The sequence below is a fragment of the Pipistrellus kuhlii genome, unplaced genomic scaffold (assembly GCF_014108245.1).
Source record: "Pipistrellus kuhlii isolate mPipKuh1 unplaced genomic scaffold, mPipKuh1.p scaffold_m20_p_22, whole genome shotgun sequence".
Classification (NCBI taxonomy): Eukaryota; Metazoa; Chordata; class Mammalia; order Chiroptera; family Vespertilionidae; genus Pipistrellus; species Pipistrellus kuhlii.
This window is the reverse complement of record NW_023425521.1, coordinates 9,998,442-10,015,318: the sequence shown is the minus strand read 5'-3', so window position 1 is coordinate 10,015,318 and position 16,877 is coordinate 9,998,442. Positions and strand designations below refer to the sequence as shown.

Genomic DNA, 16,877 nt, shown 5'->3' with positions numbered 1-16,877 from the left:
ATTATTTCCTATAAGAACTGTTATAAAAATTCCCATCTCTTGTCTGTGTTGCCAGCTGCCTAAATACTCCACTCGATACAGCTGCCAGAGTGATCTTATGTTTTAACACTATGTCACTGCTATTTTTTAAACTCTTCAATGTCTTAGCACTACTCACAGAAAAAAGTGCATACTTCTTCGCACAGTATAAAAGGCTCTTTGTACTCCATCCCCTGCTTTAGTCTCCTCACAATATCTCTCTCTACCACCCTTACCCTGCTTTTCATGCTGAAGTAATACTGAATTACACTAGCATATCATGCCATTTTGTGTCTCTGTTACTTTGCATATGTTGTCCCTTCTACCTAAATGACCGAAAGTTTCTCTGTGAAAGTTCTTCTCACCCTATGAACTGACCATATCTGACACCTTTCTCTTCCTCACCTCCCATGTACTTTCTATGTGGAGGACAGACTGAGAGCTGCTCAAAAGTAGATGGTTTACTTCTGTGAAGTTGTAGTATTAACCCCTGGCACAGTGTCTGGCATACAATAGATGCTGAATAAATCTATTTTGAACCAAAGAAAACTGAAGGTACCCTAGATGATACACTTCTATTTTAGGAAGGACAATAACATATTATTTTGAAAGAAAAAATCAGAAAAGATTTGGAGAAAATTGTAGCATATGAATCAGGTATTGAAAAATAAAAAGAGACGGTACAGACTCTCAGTGAAGAAGAAAAAAAAGCAGAGAAGTGGAAAGATAAATTAATGTCTGATGATCACTGAGTATTTCAATTTGACTAAAGTGTGTAGAGAATAACTGGGAACACATCCGGAAAGGTAGCCTAGAATAAGGTCTAGAGGACCTTAAAGACAAGGCTAAGAAGTCTGTACTTTGTTCAGTAGACAAAGATGCCTCACTGAAAGTTTCAGAAGGGTAGAATGATTTGATGTAGGAATATTATTCAAATAGAAGGTGGATAGTGACAATGAGAACTGAAAGATACTGCCAAGGTAGAACTGACAAAATTTGGCAAATGAGTTGATGTGGGATATAGTAGAGTGATAGGAATCAAAGAGAACTGTGAAGTTTCAAATCTGGGATTTTGAGATATCAGCAAAATAGAAGCAAAAAGGAAAGCAATAAAAAAAAAAAAAAAGACTGGCAGATCAATGATTCTCTCTCATCATTGATGTTTCTCTCTCCCTCTTACTCTCTGAAATCAATAAAAATATATTTAAAATAAACAAAACATCCAGGTAGAATTATTTAATTATAAATTGAAAGTGGGAGATATACTTTCAAGAGATAAGACGTAAATCTGGAAGTCACTTATCTACAGGTGATTATTCATCAAAATAAAAGTATCCTCGTATATATTTCTACTAGAGTACCAATACATTTTTGTACTAATTTGCAAACATGCCCATTCCCCTGACTTTTAATTCTTTGAGGGGAGAGGCCATGCTTTATTATCTTCATGTCTCCAGTTAAATACCTCAAAAATAGCAATTATGTAGAATATTTGATGAAAGAAGCAGCCCTCATAATTCTAAAATGTAGAAAATCTAACTTCGTATGACATGTTACAACGCAATACAGCACAAATAGTTCAAAGCCTTCATCTTCACATGGATCAGATGGAGGCAACCTAAGGGAGATGAAGGGTCAGTGGTTACTATGGGGCACATACTACCGTTATTTTTCCAGCTACTCTGAAGATTTATCAGTGGACAGTTAATTACTATTTCTTTTACCATGAACTTTCTCTATCAAAAGTCAGCACCACCCTTAGCCCTTGGTATGCTTGAAAGAAAGAGAAAGAGCTCTGGCACAGTATGTACAGGGCTGCAGACTCCTAATCTATTAGGTGACTGACCTTTATGTGTCTGTTCATAGCAGTGGATTGTGCCGCTCGCACCAGACCCTCCAATTCAGCACCGCTGAAATTCTTGGTCTCTGTGGCCAGTTCTTTAATATCTACATCTGCAGAGAGTAACTGATGCCCTCTCATCCTGGCTGTGTGGATGTGAAGGATTTGTAGTCGACCTTTTTCATCTGGTAAGCCTGATAAAATTGAAAATAAGGCAGATATTATTTTATTCCTAATGCTTTCTTATAGGTACATCTGCTTCTCATAATATGCAACTTCTCTAACAAACATTAAACCACTGAGTTGTGCGATTTTGCTTCTGCTAATGAACTCTACATCCCCCACTCCCACGCCATCAGTGACAGGTCTACTTACCTATTTCCATTTTAACTTCCAGTCTTCCAGGTCGAAGGAGAGCGTCATCGATCAGATCTGGTCTGTTGGTCATTCCTGAACAGAGATAGATGTTAAAACATACAAATGATCACAGTTCAAAACTAAGATAAAATGTCCCTTCAGTATTTTTAAGATTAGTAATTTGCCTTAGAAGCTATGAGGACAGTTTATAAGTCAAACAGAAAACCAATTTATTCTCAAATAAAAGTATCACTTGTTCTTGACATGTTCTAATGAAAATACCTGGAGACTTTGCTTTAGTTATAAATTATTTAGTTATAAATTTAGTTATTGTACTACTGTACAAGCCAATGATATATAAATACAATAAAAACTTCAAATATTTAAAAATAAAAATTAAGATTCAGAGAAGGCAAGTAACCTGTCAAAGTGAGAGAGGGGCAATACGAACATGTTTGACCCAAAGTCCCTTCCCCTTTTTGTAGGCCAATGGTTTTCAACCTTTATAAACAACAGACTCCTTCCTCTCCCCACAAAAGTTATCTTAAAAAGAACCTCAGTACCTAAATAGTTAAAAGACGAAGTCATGATATGCATAGAGATGCATGATCTGAAGCTCATTCCCTGGGCCTCACAGACCTTGAAGCCACCCTGAAAACTCCAGAAGGCCTACAAGACCCACTTTGAAAACCACTGCATTACATTGTGCTGCCTTTTAAATGGGTGAATTATATGCTTAAACCCATGAGTCCCTAAAACCCATCTTACATTTGTCCTGTTAAGGCTAGACATTAAAATAGTCAAGTCTTCAATAACCCTTGATTCTAATTTGAAAACATTGGCAAAGTAGTATAATTACAATCTATACAGATCTTAATTTCGAACCCATGTGTCTGTTTTTGAAATCACAGCACTTTTTTTTTTTTTTAAGCAAACATACCAATGACTAAGATGTTGTTCAGCTGTTCTACCCCGTCAATTTTGGACAGCAACTGGTTGACAACAGTGTCATGGACTCCTGTGCTACCAGCCATGCTTCCTCTCTGCTTGCAGATGGCATCAATTTCATCAAAGATTATGATGTGCAAACCACTGTTAGCACCAAGCTAGTAAGGGAAGAAATTATATTATAGGGCAAAAAATTCAAATAATTTGAATATATTAAACAAACTAATCCAAAAGGCAAAGCAAAACTTTCCATAATGGACTTCGCTCCATATTGACTAATAAATACAGCAAGTCTAATCATGGTTGTAGCCTTACAAAGGTGTTAGAACTACATTCTCAGAAGTCTGCAAACTGCAATGATATTCCAGAACCTGTTATTTAATAGCCATAAAACAAACCTACACATTACATACTGATGCAAGTGAATAACCCATCATATACTAGTAACTGTTCATTTCTTATCTCACTATTTAAAGGAATTCTTATACTTATCAGATGCATTTCTTAAGTCAGTGAATGACAATTCTCTCCTAGTTTCCCTAATTTTGGTGAAGGGATTGTCCCAGAAACAGATTTAATGTTCATTGGTTTGTCACCTTATATTGCTAAGTGGTAACTCTATCCAGAGGTCCACTGGGAATTGGGGAAATAGGGGAAGGAATTGAACATGATTCACATTCAGTCATACCACATAAAAGGAGATTATTTTTTCCTAACAGTAAAGTGAGAACAGATACAGTTTACAAAAAGAACACAGTCAAGGGGTATGGTGTTTCTTCTGCATAGTGATTTCTGTTTTAGTTTATTGGATATAGTAATTGTTAAAATAGTTTATATATTTTAAAATTTCAATAGATGCAAAAGCTTATAAATGCTAATAATTGGTTAGATTAAGTTAAATGGACCTTCTAACAATTTATATTTAAGTAATCAAAGGGAGAAGTATGCTTTAGAAATTAAAAAAAACAAACATTAGGGATTAATAAAATGAAACAGGCGAGAATGAAAAAACCTCAATATGATAACATATGGATAATATTAAGATGGGTATAATGAGACTAAGGATTAGATATGGTTGGTAGTCATTAAACCTCTGGCAAGAATATAATAAAAAAATAGGTTTAAAGCTTAAAAAATGTTTTTATTGATTTTTTTAAGAGAGAGAAGGATGGAGATAGAACCATTGATGGGAGAGAAACATCATCGATCATACAACATGCCCCCTACTGGGGACTGAGCCTGCAACCTGGGCATGTGCCTTGACTGGGACACAAATCAGTGACCTCAAGGTTCATGGGTGGATGCTCACTGAGCCACACCAGCCAAGCAAAAAATGACCTAAAGGAAATTAGACTGGGTCTAAGTTGTTTTAAAAAATGAAAACCAGCCGGGACCGGTTTGGCTCAGTGGATAGAGCGTCGGCCTGCGGACTGAAAGGTCCCGGGTTCGATTCCGGTCAAGGGCATGCACCTTGGTTGTGGGCACATCCCCTGTGGGGGGTGTGCAAGAGGCGGCTGATCGATGTTTCTCTCTCATCGACGTTTCTATCTCTCTGTCCCTCTCAATTCCTCTCTGTGTAAAATCAATAAAATATATATATATAAAAAAAATGAAAACCAGCCGAAACCGGTTTGGCTTAGTGGATAGAGCATTGGCCTGCGGACTGAAAGGTCCCAGGTTCGATTCCAGTCAAGGGCACGTACCTTGGTTGCGGGCACATCCCCAGTGGGAAGTGTGCAAGAGGCAGCTGGTCGATGGTCGATGTTTCTCTCTCATCGATGTTTCTAACTCTCTAACCCTCTCAATTCCTTCTATGTAAAAATCAATTTTATTTATTTATATATATATATAAATACATAAATACATAAATACATAAATATATATATAAATATAAATATAAATGAAAACCAAGTAAAACACTGTTTGATCCAGCAATTCCATCCCTTGGCTTATAGCAGCTCTGCTCATAAGTACCTCAAACTGGAAACAATCTAAATGCCTTTCAATAGATGAATGGATAAATAAACTGTAGTACATCCATACGATGGAATACTACTCAACAATAAAAAGGGATGGTTGATACATGCAACAACTTGGATGAGTCTCAAAGGAAATATGCCAAGTGAAAGAAGCAAGTCTCAAAAGGTTACATACTCTGATCCTATTTATATGAAACTAAAGGTATGGTGCACAAAATTCATGCAATGGGGTGGAGGGGAGGTGGGCTCAGCCCAGCCTGCACCCTCTCTAATTGGGACCCTTGGGGATGTCTGACTGCTGGTTTAGGCCCAATCCCAGGGACCAGGCCTAAACCAACAAGTTGGACATCCCTCTCACAGTCCTGGACCACTAGCTCCTAATCGCTCACCTGCCTGCCTGCCTGCCTGGTCACCCCTAACTAGCTCCCCTGTCAGCCTTGTCACTTCTAACTGACCCCCTGCTGGCCTAGTCATCCCTCATAGCCCCCCCTGCCAGCCTGGTTGTCCTACACAGCCTGCTTTTTCAGTCGTTTGGTTGTCCCTCACTAACTCCTCTGCTGGCTTGGTTATAGGCAGCCACCTTATGAGGGCATGAGGGTTAATTTGCATGTTACCTCTTTATTATATAGGATTCTTGAAAAGACAAAACTATAGGGATGGAGAACAGATCAGTAGTTACTAGGAGCTGTTAGCACAGGGAGAGTGACCATGAAGGGACAACCTGAGGGAATTATTTTGGGGTGATGTAAATGTTCTGTATCTAGATTTTAGTGGTGGTTACATAAAACTATATATACTAAAATTCATAAAACTGTATACTGGAAGAAAGTCTATACTACTTCAGAATAATAAATAGAAACACATTACTCACAAATTGTTCTCCTTCCACCAATGTTTTAAAAAGTAAATTCAAATTTGAAAAAAGTAATTTTTTAACATCATATTTATTGAACAGATGTCTGATGCTAAATGATAGCTTGCTGATCAAAAAAATTAAACACCAAAAACTATTCATCTTTCCATTTGTAGAAAAGACTGAGAAGGAGGAATTGGAACTACAATCTTAGCAATACCAAACACTTCTATATAGGGTATTAATTCTTACTGTCCTTGGTACAAACAATGACATTCCTATTTATGACTGAAAAACTGTGATGCTACATTATTTTTATAAGATTTTTATTCAAGGTTGTCTACCAATAGAGCATGAAACAAACACTGCTATAATGTATGAATTTTGCTGTCAATGTGCCTTATGTTGCCAATGGAATCATGACTTCCTTCTCAGGCCAACCTCAAATATCATTTCTGTGGAAAGGGAAGCCAGAGACAATAAGAACACTGTGTTTGATTAAATGATCATAGGAACAATCTGTCCTAAACATAATTCAGTACAATTCTGACCTTTTCCGAACCTTACTAATCTTGTGACCTGTCATCAGGTCCCTTCCCCCCAACCTCGTCAGTATAACATCAACTTTTACAGGTGTGTTATTTAAATAAAGCCAAATTCTTATTGCAATAAATTAGGAGCCAGGTAAGAAAGATGTCAAATTGATGATTCAGCTACAGATTAATGTAGCTGAATCGTCAATAAACCCTTTACCAAAGAGTTTGAATTTCCATAATGCAATTCTCTTCAACTTGCTGGCTTTTAGTTCTGTTCTTACCATCTGAAAAGTATTCCCCCATAGAAACAGAGCTGATGCTATTGAGCTCCTGGCAACAGCTTTGAAAACCACAGTTCTATATTTAACTTGTTTGACCTATATGCAAGTGCTCATCTCTGTCAGCCCGGATTGTCCAAAATCACAGAGGTGATGCTTTTCTTTATTATGTAACACACATATACCCTCCATGGGTTCATTAGCTGAGTATACCAAGCCATTTCTGGATGTAAGACTTGAGAAAGTTATAACTGAAAAGGCTGGCTATGAAATTCCCTACTTAGAAATTCTCTGCCAACTCAACATTATCATTAACTGTGTCATATTTAAACTGTCTGCAAGTTTATTTATAAAGATTGATCTCATGAGTTTTTTTTTTAGAAGTCTTCCACAGACCAAAAAGGAAAATATATTTTAAAAAATAAAATAACACTCATTCTATCTGGCAATTACCATATGGGTCCACTGGATCTTTTTATAAATCTAAGCTATATTATTCTATTCCAACATTCTAGAAAATTCTCAAGAGATTCTATCTTTGAATATTGCTTCTATACTGCTTTATTTGGACTTTGCCCTTTAACTTTGTTATCTCCATTTCTCTTTCACATTTCCCCTTTATCTCTGTGCTACATTCTGGATGATTTTTTTAGATCTTATTCTCCTGTTTGTCACTTCTTTCTTCAGCTGAAACTACTGGCTTATGTTTAACCTGGTTGCTGAGCTTTAAATTTTGATAATATTTTCTATTTATTGAAACTATTTTAGCTTCCCCTATGAGAAGCTCTTATGGCCTTGGCTATTGGCGCATTCCTTGGGGTCTGCTCATATCTAACAGCTCTATGGTATCATTAGCCAAGGATTCATTTTCAAATTATTTTCTCAGCTTGGGGGCTCCAGACCACAGATGGAATGGTTTCTGTTGTTGTTGTTGCTGCTGTTTTGTGTTTAAATCATAAGCATAAGTCAAGGATTCACAGTTTAGAATGGCCATGAGAGATTCCTTAGCTCCTACTTCAGACCCCAGGTTGTTAAATGTTTTTATTTCTCTGTGCTGATAGACAAATACCTTTAAGATAATTCTTTTCATTATCTTAGGTTCCAGTTCCTAATCCATACTTTAAGTGGGTTCAAGGACTCATTTTCTGCTTTCAGTATATTACCAAACTCATATATTACCAAAACCAAAGCTTCAGCTCCTATCTTTCTTATTCAAATGTTGTTTTCTTTACATTTCTGAAGATTCCATTTTCTTTCCTGAGAGCACAGTTATGCATTTAAAATGATTTTTTATATTTTACCCAGCATATGGAGGTGTTTGTAGAAGGAAAGTTTCAAGTTGCCTAGTCTACTATATTGCCAGACACAAAATCCCATGGCATTATTTTTAAACACTCTACCAATGAAACAAATATTAGTAGATTAGTTTGGTTTTCTAGTGTAATAGAACCAAGATCCACCCTATTAGTCACCTGAAAATATACAGATATATAGTATGTAGATCTAAATATCTAGATAGAGATCTAGATATCTATTTATCAATCCAGCTAGCTAGCTAGCAATAGGAGATTAATTATAAGGAATTAGCTAACACAATTATGGTGAATGACAAGTCCCAAGATCTAAAGATATTTCTATTCTATTCAGGCCTTCAACTGATTGGATAGGCCACCATTTAGGGAGGGCAATTGCATTACTCAGTCTACTGATTCAAAAGATAATCTCATCCAGAAATATTCCCACAGACACACTCAGAATAATGTTTAACCAAATGTCTTGGCACCCTGAGGCCTAGACAAATTGACACATAAAATTAACCACCACATAGTAAACTCTGGTTTTATTTTTAATTAATTTTATTATTTTTCTAAGACTCAAATCAAGCTTGCCTCTGGGACCTAACAACTCATACCTGTCACTCTACAATTGAGCAGACTCATTGGGAAGTAAGCTAGCTTTCTGCACATGGACCTAACATACACATAATTCCTCTTTATAGATTTAATTCCTCTCTTTCCAAAGGACAAGTTCAAGTCTCTGGAAGTAATGTGGAATAAAAGTGTCACCTGAAAATATATTCATGATTTGTTTTTGTAAAACTTTTGGCTTATACAATCTATCTTGTATTATGAACATGTGGGTAATGACATCATGTAAATCCCCATAATCCTGGTTGAGTGACATAACTTGGTACTAAATAAACTTTAGCCTCAAGTTTTTTAAAATATAGACCATTCTAACAAGTTTTCCACCATAACGCTGAGTTTCATTCATCCTATAAATTCGTAAACTTTTACTGAAATATAGTTATATTAACATTACCCTCCTTTGCTCCTCTTCAGCATCAGCAAAGAGTTTACGAATGTTAGCTTCTGATTCTCCCACGTATTTGTTAAGAATTTCTGGCCCATTGACCACTTTGGGCTCTCTTGCATTCAACATCTTGCCAATCTGTCGAGCCAAGAGAGTCTTACCACAACCTGGGGGCCCATATAACAGGATGCCTTTAACATGTTTGCAACCTAAAAAGGAAAAGAAAATAGTCTTATGTCAACTAACTAAAATCCAAGTAAGACAGCTAAAGCAAAGTTTTCTTTCTTTTTCATATGCATGTAATAAAAAGTACAATGATTCCATTAACATACATTGATAGCCAGGTGTCATGAATAGAACAAGAATGAACAAGTGAAGCTCCTGCCCCCCCCCCCCCAATTCAGAAACAATTCCTATACTAATACCAATATTTTCAGAGGAAGCTGCCAATTAAAGGTCGTTGGAAAAGTATTATTTGAACTATCATTTAGAACAAATACTTTTAACTCTCTCTCTTTAAACTAAATACCTAATTAGGAACTATTACTTATTTTTTCATTATTCTTTACTTTAAAGTCGGGGGTAGAGGGGGAAATCTAGTTTTGTTTTTGTTTTTTTGTTAATTTAACCTAACACAAATCTCTATGATACAGTAAGCTATGGAAACTCTATCTTAGTCATTGAAATTATAGGTTACCTGTCAATACAAGCACTTGCAGAAAGGGCAAACATGTGTGCGTTGGATGGCATAGAGCAATCCATAGGATCCAGATAGATATTATAGACTTTGTGGATAAAGTTAAATGTTCTACTTCACGTGATTAATGCCAAGTAAGGCACATGCTTTCTCAGAGCCACCCAGATGAAGTTCCAAAGGAAACTTCTTTTCTAGGCAAGCATTGCTAAATGCCTTAGAGGTATCATTAATAGAAAATAACAAGAATAATAATCTAGGGGTCCCAGGATTTCTTTAGACAACTCTACATGAGCATTTACTCCATTTCTTAAGATTAGGATGACCTGTGGTTTCTGTTTATTCACTCTTGGAATTTTCACATTTCTAGCAGTTTCACAGTTCAGATGCATGACTTTTTTTAAAGTGAGTTTTTTATTTCTCCTACACCAAAAGCACACTGTGAAATAAAAAATTATTAGATTTCAGTGTTAACATTCAAAAGTGTGGGTGAAAAAGAAAATTTCTGGAAATGGATATATATTATGTTTTCAATGATGACAATACATGTAATAACTCACATAATAAGAGAAATCACAAGCTATAACCAGCTCTCCTATAAATTTTACATTCTGAGGAGGAAGACCCTTTGGATTGCCAGTAAGTTCATTACTTCTAACATTATGTCAAAAAGGACTGACTCCCTTTTAAATCTCTGAAAGTAATGAGATCTGTGCTTATGGTAACGGCTGTGCTTATAGAGACTAGGGGACCTTAGTGGAAACCTATGTCTTAATCCTCTCATCACAGAGCAAATTCCTGTCTTAAGAACCATGGCCAAAAAATAAAAATAAATAAAAATAAAAAGAACCCAAGCCTAATAAAATGTCTTGGCCCTTAACCCACCCTTCAAACATGAGTTGCAGGGAGATGAGGGGGAAGCCTTGAGCTTCTCCTAGAGGTCAATACCACCAAGCCCTACAGCATCCAAGTGACTGGGACACATTTGATGAGGACTTTGGAACCTGCCTCCTAATCTTCCCCTCCAAGCCAACTGCTACCATCATGATGTGAAGCTATTCCTATTTATAAAACACCTGCAGAGGCAAGTGACAGTGGTGATGAAACAGGTACAAGGAGAGGAGAGCCAGAAAGAAAATGAAGATTTGCTGCGCACCTACAAAGTACCAGGTCTTGTCCTCATCTCCACTTTCTTCAAATTTATCAACTTCCCCCTAACCATACTTCCTTCCATATTAAGCCATACTTTTTTTTCTCCCAAGGATTCTCAACTCATTGGCCTTCTTATACTCCTGGAACACCCATCCCATAAGCCCTGAACACAATATGGATTTACTGCACCTACACACTGGTCACAGAGCACAGTCATAAAATATTATACCACTGGCTGATATCCTCAGAATTTCATCCCATCCAATTTTAGTTCTACTCTCACTGCTTTCTCAGTCCAGCATGCCATCCTTTACTTGCTTTTGTGAGTTGTCTCCCATTCCCCTTAGTAATTATTCAGATATTCACTGTTCTTCTCTTCTCAAGTGCTACCCATGCCATTAATTCTTAAAGATGATCTACATTCCTACTTCACATATTTAAAAAATAAATAAATAAATAAATAAAGAAATAAAGACTGTGGACTCCCTTTAGCTTCCTGACTCCGTATCTACAAATTTATCTGCAGACACATCCATTCTCAACATCAACATTGGCTCCTAAAGCATGAGTTTCCTTCCTCTTCTCGAAGGTTTAAATTCCAATTATTTGTATATGTACCTTCTCCATTATTCAAGGGTAGTTACTGTCTCATCAATCCTGAATTGCAGACATGCAGCCTAGTGCCTAACACATAATGTACTCAATAAATGGCTGAATAAGTAAATTATGGATTCCTTTAAAAAAACAAAAAACGAAAAACCTCAAAGAAAATGAGGGAGAAAAGACCTTTTAAAAACTTTTGTTTAAAGCTCTTAATTTATGGAACAGTGTAAAATAACATAGCTTGCCGGGACCGGTTTGGCTCAATGGATAGAGCATCGGCTTGGGGACTGAAGGGTCCCAGGTTCGATTCCGGTCAAGGGCATGTACCTTGGTTGCGGGCATATCCCCAGTAGGGGGTGTACAAGAGGCAGCTGATCGATGACTCTCTCTCATTGATGTTTCTAACTCTCTATCTCTCTTCCTTCCTCTCTGTATAAAATCAACAAAATATATTTTTTTAAAAAAAATTAAAAAAATAAAATAACATAGCTAAATTAAATTACCTAAAAAACATAATTGCAATGATAGGGACTTTGCAAACTTAGCAAAACAAACTACATGATATATAAATACTAGTCTTAACACCGTAACTCTGTTTTTACACATGGAAAATACTCAATTTAATATGTTTTGAATTAAATTGACCTAGATTTTATAAAATAACTAAGTAATTCACAAAATAGTACCCTGAAGTTTGAGGGAGATAAAACACATTTCCATGGAATTTATTATATACTAGAGGCCTGGTGCACAAGATTCCTGCACTGGGGAGAGGAAGGGTTCCCTTGGCTTGGCCTGTGCCCTCTTGCAGTCCTGGAGTCCTCGGGGGATGTCCAACTGACGACTTAGGCTTGCTCCCTGCCACTGCTGCTGCACCAGGCATGAGCTGGCTTCTGGGCTTCTGGGTGAGAGGCACTCCCCCTGTAGGAATGCACTGACCACCAGAGGGCAGCTCCTGCATTGAGCATCAGAGGGACTGGTCATTTTGCCCTTAGGTCAATTTGCATATTACCCTTTTATTATATAGGAGGAGGATAATACAGATTTCTGAAATAACAGACTCTATTCAATTTAACATCAACATGTCACGGAAACTCTAGTCTGCATTAGAACTATAATTCTTTTAGGATCTCAAGAAAGCACATAAAAAATATACACTGACATATGAAGATTTTCAAAATCCACTACCACAAAGAAAGCAGTTACTTAAACAAGCAGTGGAAACGAGACTTTGTTATTACCATTATTATTATAAGTTGTTCTGACTTATTAAATAAGTATTGATCCCTAATTTTAAATGAGTCATAAAAATTTTTCAAAAATAATTCAACAAAAATGTATTAAGCTCCTGTTTGGACTATGCACGAAACTAGATGCTAGGGATACAAACAAGAAAAAGGCCATCCCTAACTACAGAGCATTCCAGGTTTAATAGGATAGACAGAAATTTAAAAAGGTTATCTACAATATAATATGACATTATCAAAGGTGTGTATAAAATGTTTTGGAACTTAGCCAAGAGAGACTTGATTCTGTTAGGGTGATAACAGAAAATTAGGAATGTACATAGGGGAAGAGGTAACATTCAGGTAACTTGAAGCATAGTAGGAGGTTCAAGGCTGGGCAATGGAGAGGAAATGGAATGATCAAAAGAGAGACTGGAATGATCAAAGACACAGAGGTAACTGTCCTCTCAAAACAGCCAGGAGTGCCCTAGATGGTTTGGCTCAGTGGATAAAGTGTTGACCTGTGGACTAGAGGGTCCCAGATTCTATTCCAATCAAGGGCAAATGCTAGGGTTGGAGGCTTGATCCCCAGTAGGGTGCATGCAGGAGGCAGCTGATCAATGATCCTCATCATTGATGTTTCTATCTCTCTCTCCCTCTCCCTTCCTCTCTGAAATCAATAAAAATATTAAAACAACAACAACAAACAGCTAGAAGTAACCTGTTGTGGCTCAGCCTTAGAGGTGGGGAGAGGGGAATGCCTGGAAATGAGTCTGACAGGCTCCCAACTACCATAGGCCTTGACAACATGTCTAGGAGCTCTTAATGTGTTTTGTAAAAACCCTGAGGTTTTTATAACCAAGGAAGGTGCATAATAAGATATGTGCTTAAAAACTAAGCCTGGCGGTAATTGGAGGAAGGACTAGCAAACAAAGAGGGAGAGGATGGAAGTCTAGTTGAAGAGATGTTCTTAACCTTTTTTCTGGGGACACTGCCTCACTGGCTAGCTCTGGATTTTCACCAATTAAGTTTTGCATATCCCTCCATTTGGAAGCACATGAACAAATGGGACCAGAGGGCTCAGAAGGACACATCCATACTGATGCCCCTGCGAATGGCCCATCTTTCTCCTGAGCTTCTCCAGGAGATTAAAGCATGGTTCTGAGGTTGGAGAGCCTCTGATTTCTGGCTGCTGGGCTGTCTGACTGCTAAGCTGTACTGATTGCTATTACTTTCCTATGCCTTACATGACCCCTCACTACTGAGAGATCAGTGCCCTGGGTTAGAGAACTAAATAGCAAAGGGCAGGCAAAGAACAATCAGTGAAACTTACTTCTTTAAATTATCATAGTCTCTCATTCTATCTCTTTCTTTCCCATGGAATAGTTTAATGTACCTCCCCCCAAAAATGCATATGTACAAAAAATTTATATAATTTTGAGGGTATTTTTAGGTCCCTTGAGGGTCTATGCATGAAATCCAAATTTAAAACTCCTAATATACTACTGAAATAATCCAGACAAGAGACAACAGTGAAAAGAGGCAATAGTGGTAGGTAATTGTAGTAGGAAAAGAAAGAAATATGTGGGAGATATTAACCAGAATTTAGACAGCAAACGAAAATAAAAGAGGAGGCATCAAGGATGTGACCTTAAGGTATGTAACCTTCACATGTATGAAATGAGGATAACCTCAAAAGGCCACCAAGAAGATAGCAAGAGGAGGGCAGAGGAAATCATATTTTTGTTTTTGGCTGTAAGGCATTTTGAGATTCAGGCAGTATTATCCATTAAAAATGTAGGCTGAAAACTCAGAAAATATATCAGAACTACTGGTTCAATATTTTTGAATGTCTGCTCTGGGCACGTGAAAAGACACAAGAAACGTTAGGCTGAGGAGCGTGACAGCAGGGGCACGTGCTGCAGACAGAGAGGATGGGACTGGGAAAAGAACACTGCGTTTAAAAATCAGGAAGCTCATGCTGATCTGGCCAAAGAGCCTTAGATCAGGTCAGATCTTTTAGGATGGGTATGAGAAAGAAGCCGAGAAGCAGAAGTAGAAACAAACAGATGACACCTTCAGGAACTCTGGCAAAAGACAGGGCAGATTTAGGGAGACAGAGTGCAAGAGAAGTTCTTCTTCTGGGACAAGTGAACTGGAGAAGAGGAAGTAAATAAACTGAGGGATGCCTGTGGAGTTCAGTTTACTAAGTGAAGAAACCATGGTAAAGGTTTGGAAAGAGTTGGGGAATTGGGAAGATGTATGGGGAAACATGCTTGAGCAGACAGATGCCATTAGGCAAGTGAACTCAGCATATGAAATTCAGGTCACTGAGGGACTCTCCTCTTTATTGTAATTATATAAGCAACTCACACTGCTGGGTAAGGTATAGATTCTTACTCAACTCTACAAATATAAATGTCATCAAAGCTGCCATAAGAATCTTGACTTCTTTGGGTTTAACCGTCTCATCACCTTTTTTCTTTTTTAAATATATTTTTATTGAATTCAGAGAGGAAGGGAGAGGAAGAGAGAAATAGAAACATTAATGATGAGAGAAAATCATGGGTCAGCTGCCTCCTTCACACTCTCTACTGGGGATCAAGCCTACAATCTGGGCATGTGCCCTTGACTGGAATCGAACCCTGGGCCCTTCAGTCCCCAGGCAGATGCTCTATCCACTGAGCTAAACCAGCTAGGGCATAAGCACTTTTACTGATTTCAGAGAAGGAAGAGAGAGAGGGAGAGAGAGATAGAAACATCATGAGAAAGAATAACTGATTGGCTGCTTATTTCCTCTTTTCAAAATGTAATCTTGAAGTTTAATAACACTAGATAAATAACAATATTCAGTTAATTTAATTTGAAATCAACATATTTATAGCTCAATTATGTTATTTAATTATCTCATTCAAAGTGTGAGGTTAAATCTATCACATGATTTGTAGGCAACATTTTCCTCCATTTTCCACAAAGTTTGGGGTTTTCACTTTCATTTCTAAGTCATTTCCATCTTTTTTTTTCTTCCACAACAGCTTACATAAGTAAGAACCATTGTGGACTAATAGTATAATCAAATATAGTTACACTGCATTACTTCTTTAATTTCCTGTGTTCAATTACCTAACTGCTTGTTTTACTAACTGCTCCTGTTGATCATCTTCTTAAAAATAACTAATTTTACTTGAATGAGGCACAAACATATTAACAAGTCTTGGTTAATACAACATAAAGGAAGGTGGTAGTGAAAAGCATTATCCAAAATGGACAAATATATATATAAGTTTTGGAATTTAAGTTTCTAATTACATTTGAATGTAGGAGTAAATGAAATCCTGGAATATCATATTATTTCATTCATTTAACAAATGCTACATTTGGTGATGAGATAATTGCTTCTATTTTCTCAGTGAAATAAAGGTTGCAGGTGACTGGCTGCTGGTGAAGATGGAAGAAGGGAAGAGGCAGTGGTGAAGGTTTGAGAAGAGTGGAGAGAAACTAGTTATCTCAAAGAGTAGGAGAGTAAACTGACTAGACTAGAGAAATACAGGAACTACTGCTTCCAAGACATACTAACGGCCCACCTGAGATTTGGTTCGTAAATTTAAAATGAGATTGGACACCATGGTTTTGTGTTTTTCTTAAGCCATATTTAATAGGCTGGGTACTTACTTATGCATAGTAGGCAGTAGCTGAGATACACTTGGGGCTTTGACACACATAGAAGACAAAGGATGAGGCCAATAAGGGTGTGTGCAAGGAAGATAAACATGATAGACCATGGAATCTAAGCTGGGTAAAGAGGGAGGAGAGGACAAAAAGGTTGTGAAGTGACAGAGCAAATTAACTGGAGGGCCTCATGGGATCAAAGTTGCTGGGTTTGGCCTGGGAAGAATGCTAGAAGTAAGCAAGGATCATATGGAAGGTGGCTAGAAGCAGGATGCTAAAACTGAAATTCCAGAAGTGGTTATTGGTAATGGCAGTCTTGGGTCTGACCAAACAGGGGGTGGCTAAGAAGGAGTGAAAGAAGTGAGGAAGTCAAAAAAGTGCAAAGATAGACTGTTGAACAAATTACTAGCA

At 37.3% G+C, this 16,877-nt stretch overlaps 1 protein-coding gene across 2 annotated transcripts in view; it reads right to left on the bottom strand.

The window, feature by feature from the left end:
* The window catches only part of NSF (N-ethylmaleimide sensitive factor, vesicle fusing ATPase), a 111,183-nt gene that overhangs the window by 52,503 nt on the left and 41,803 nt on the right, over positions 1–16,877 (bottom strand). For both annotated transcript variants that reach the window (XM_036451718.2, XM_036451717.2), the window contains exons 9-12: positions 9,132–9,331; positions 3,156–3,321; positions 2,234–2,308; positions 1,865–2,052 (exon numbers count right to left, since the gene is read on the bottom strand). In XM_036451718.2, the coding sequence (XP_036307611.1) occupies positions 1,865–2,052; positions 2,234–2,308; positions 3,156–3,321; positions 9,132–9,331 (629 nt within the window). The remainder of the gene's footprint in view (positions 1–1,864; positions 2,053–2,233; positions 2,309–3,155; positions 3,322–9,131; positions 9,332–16,877) is intronic.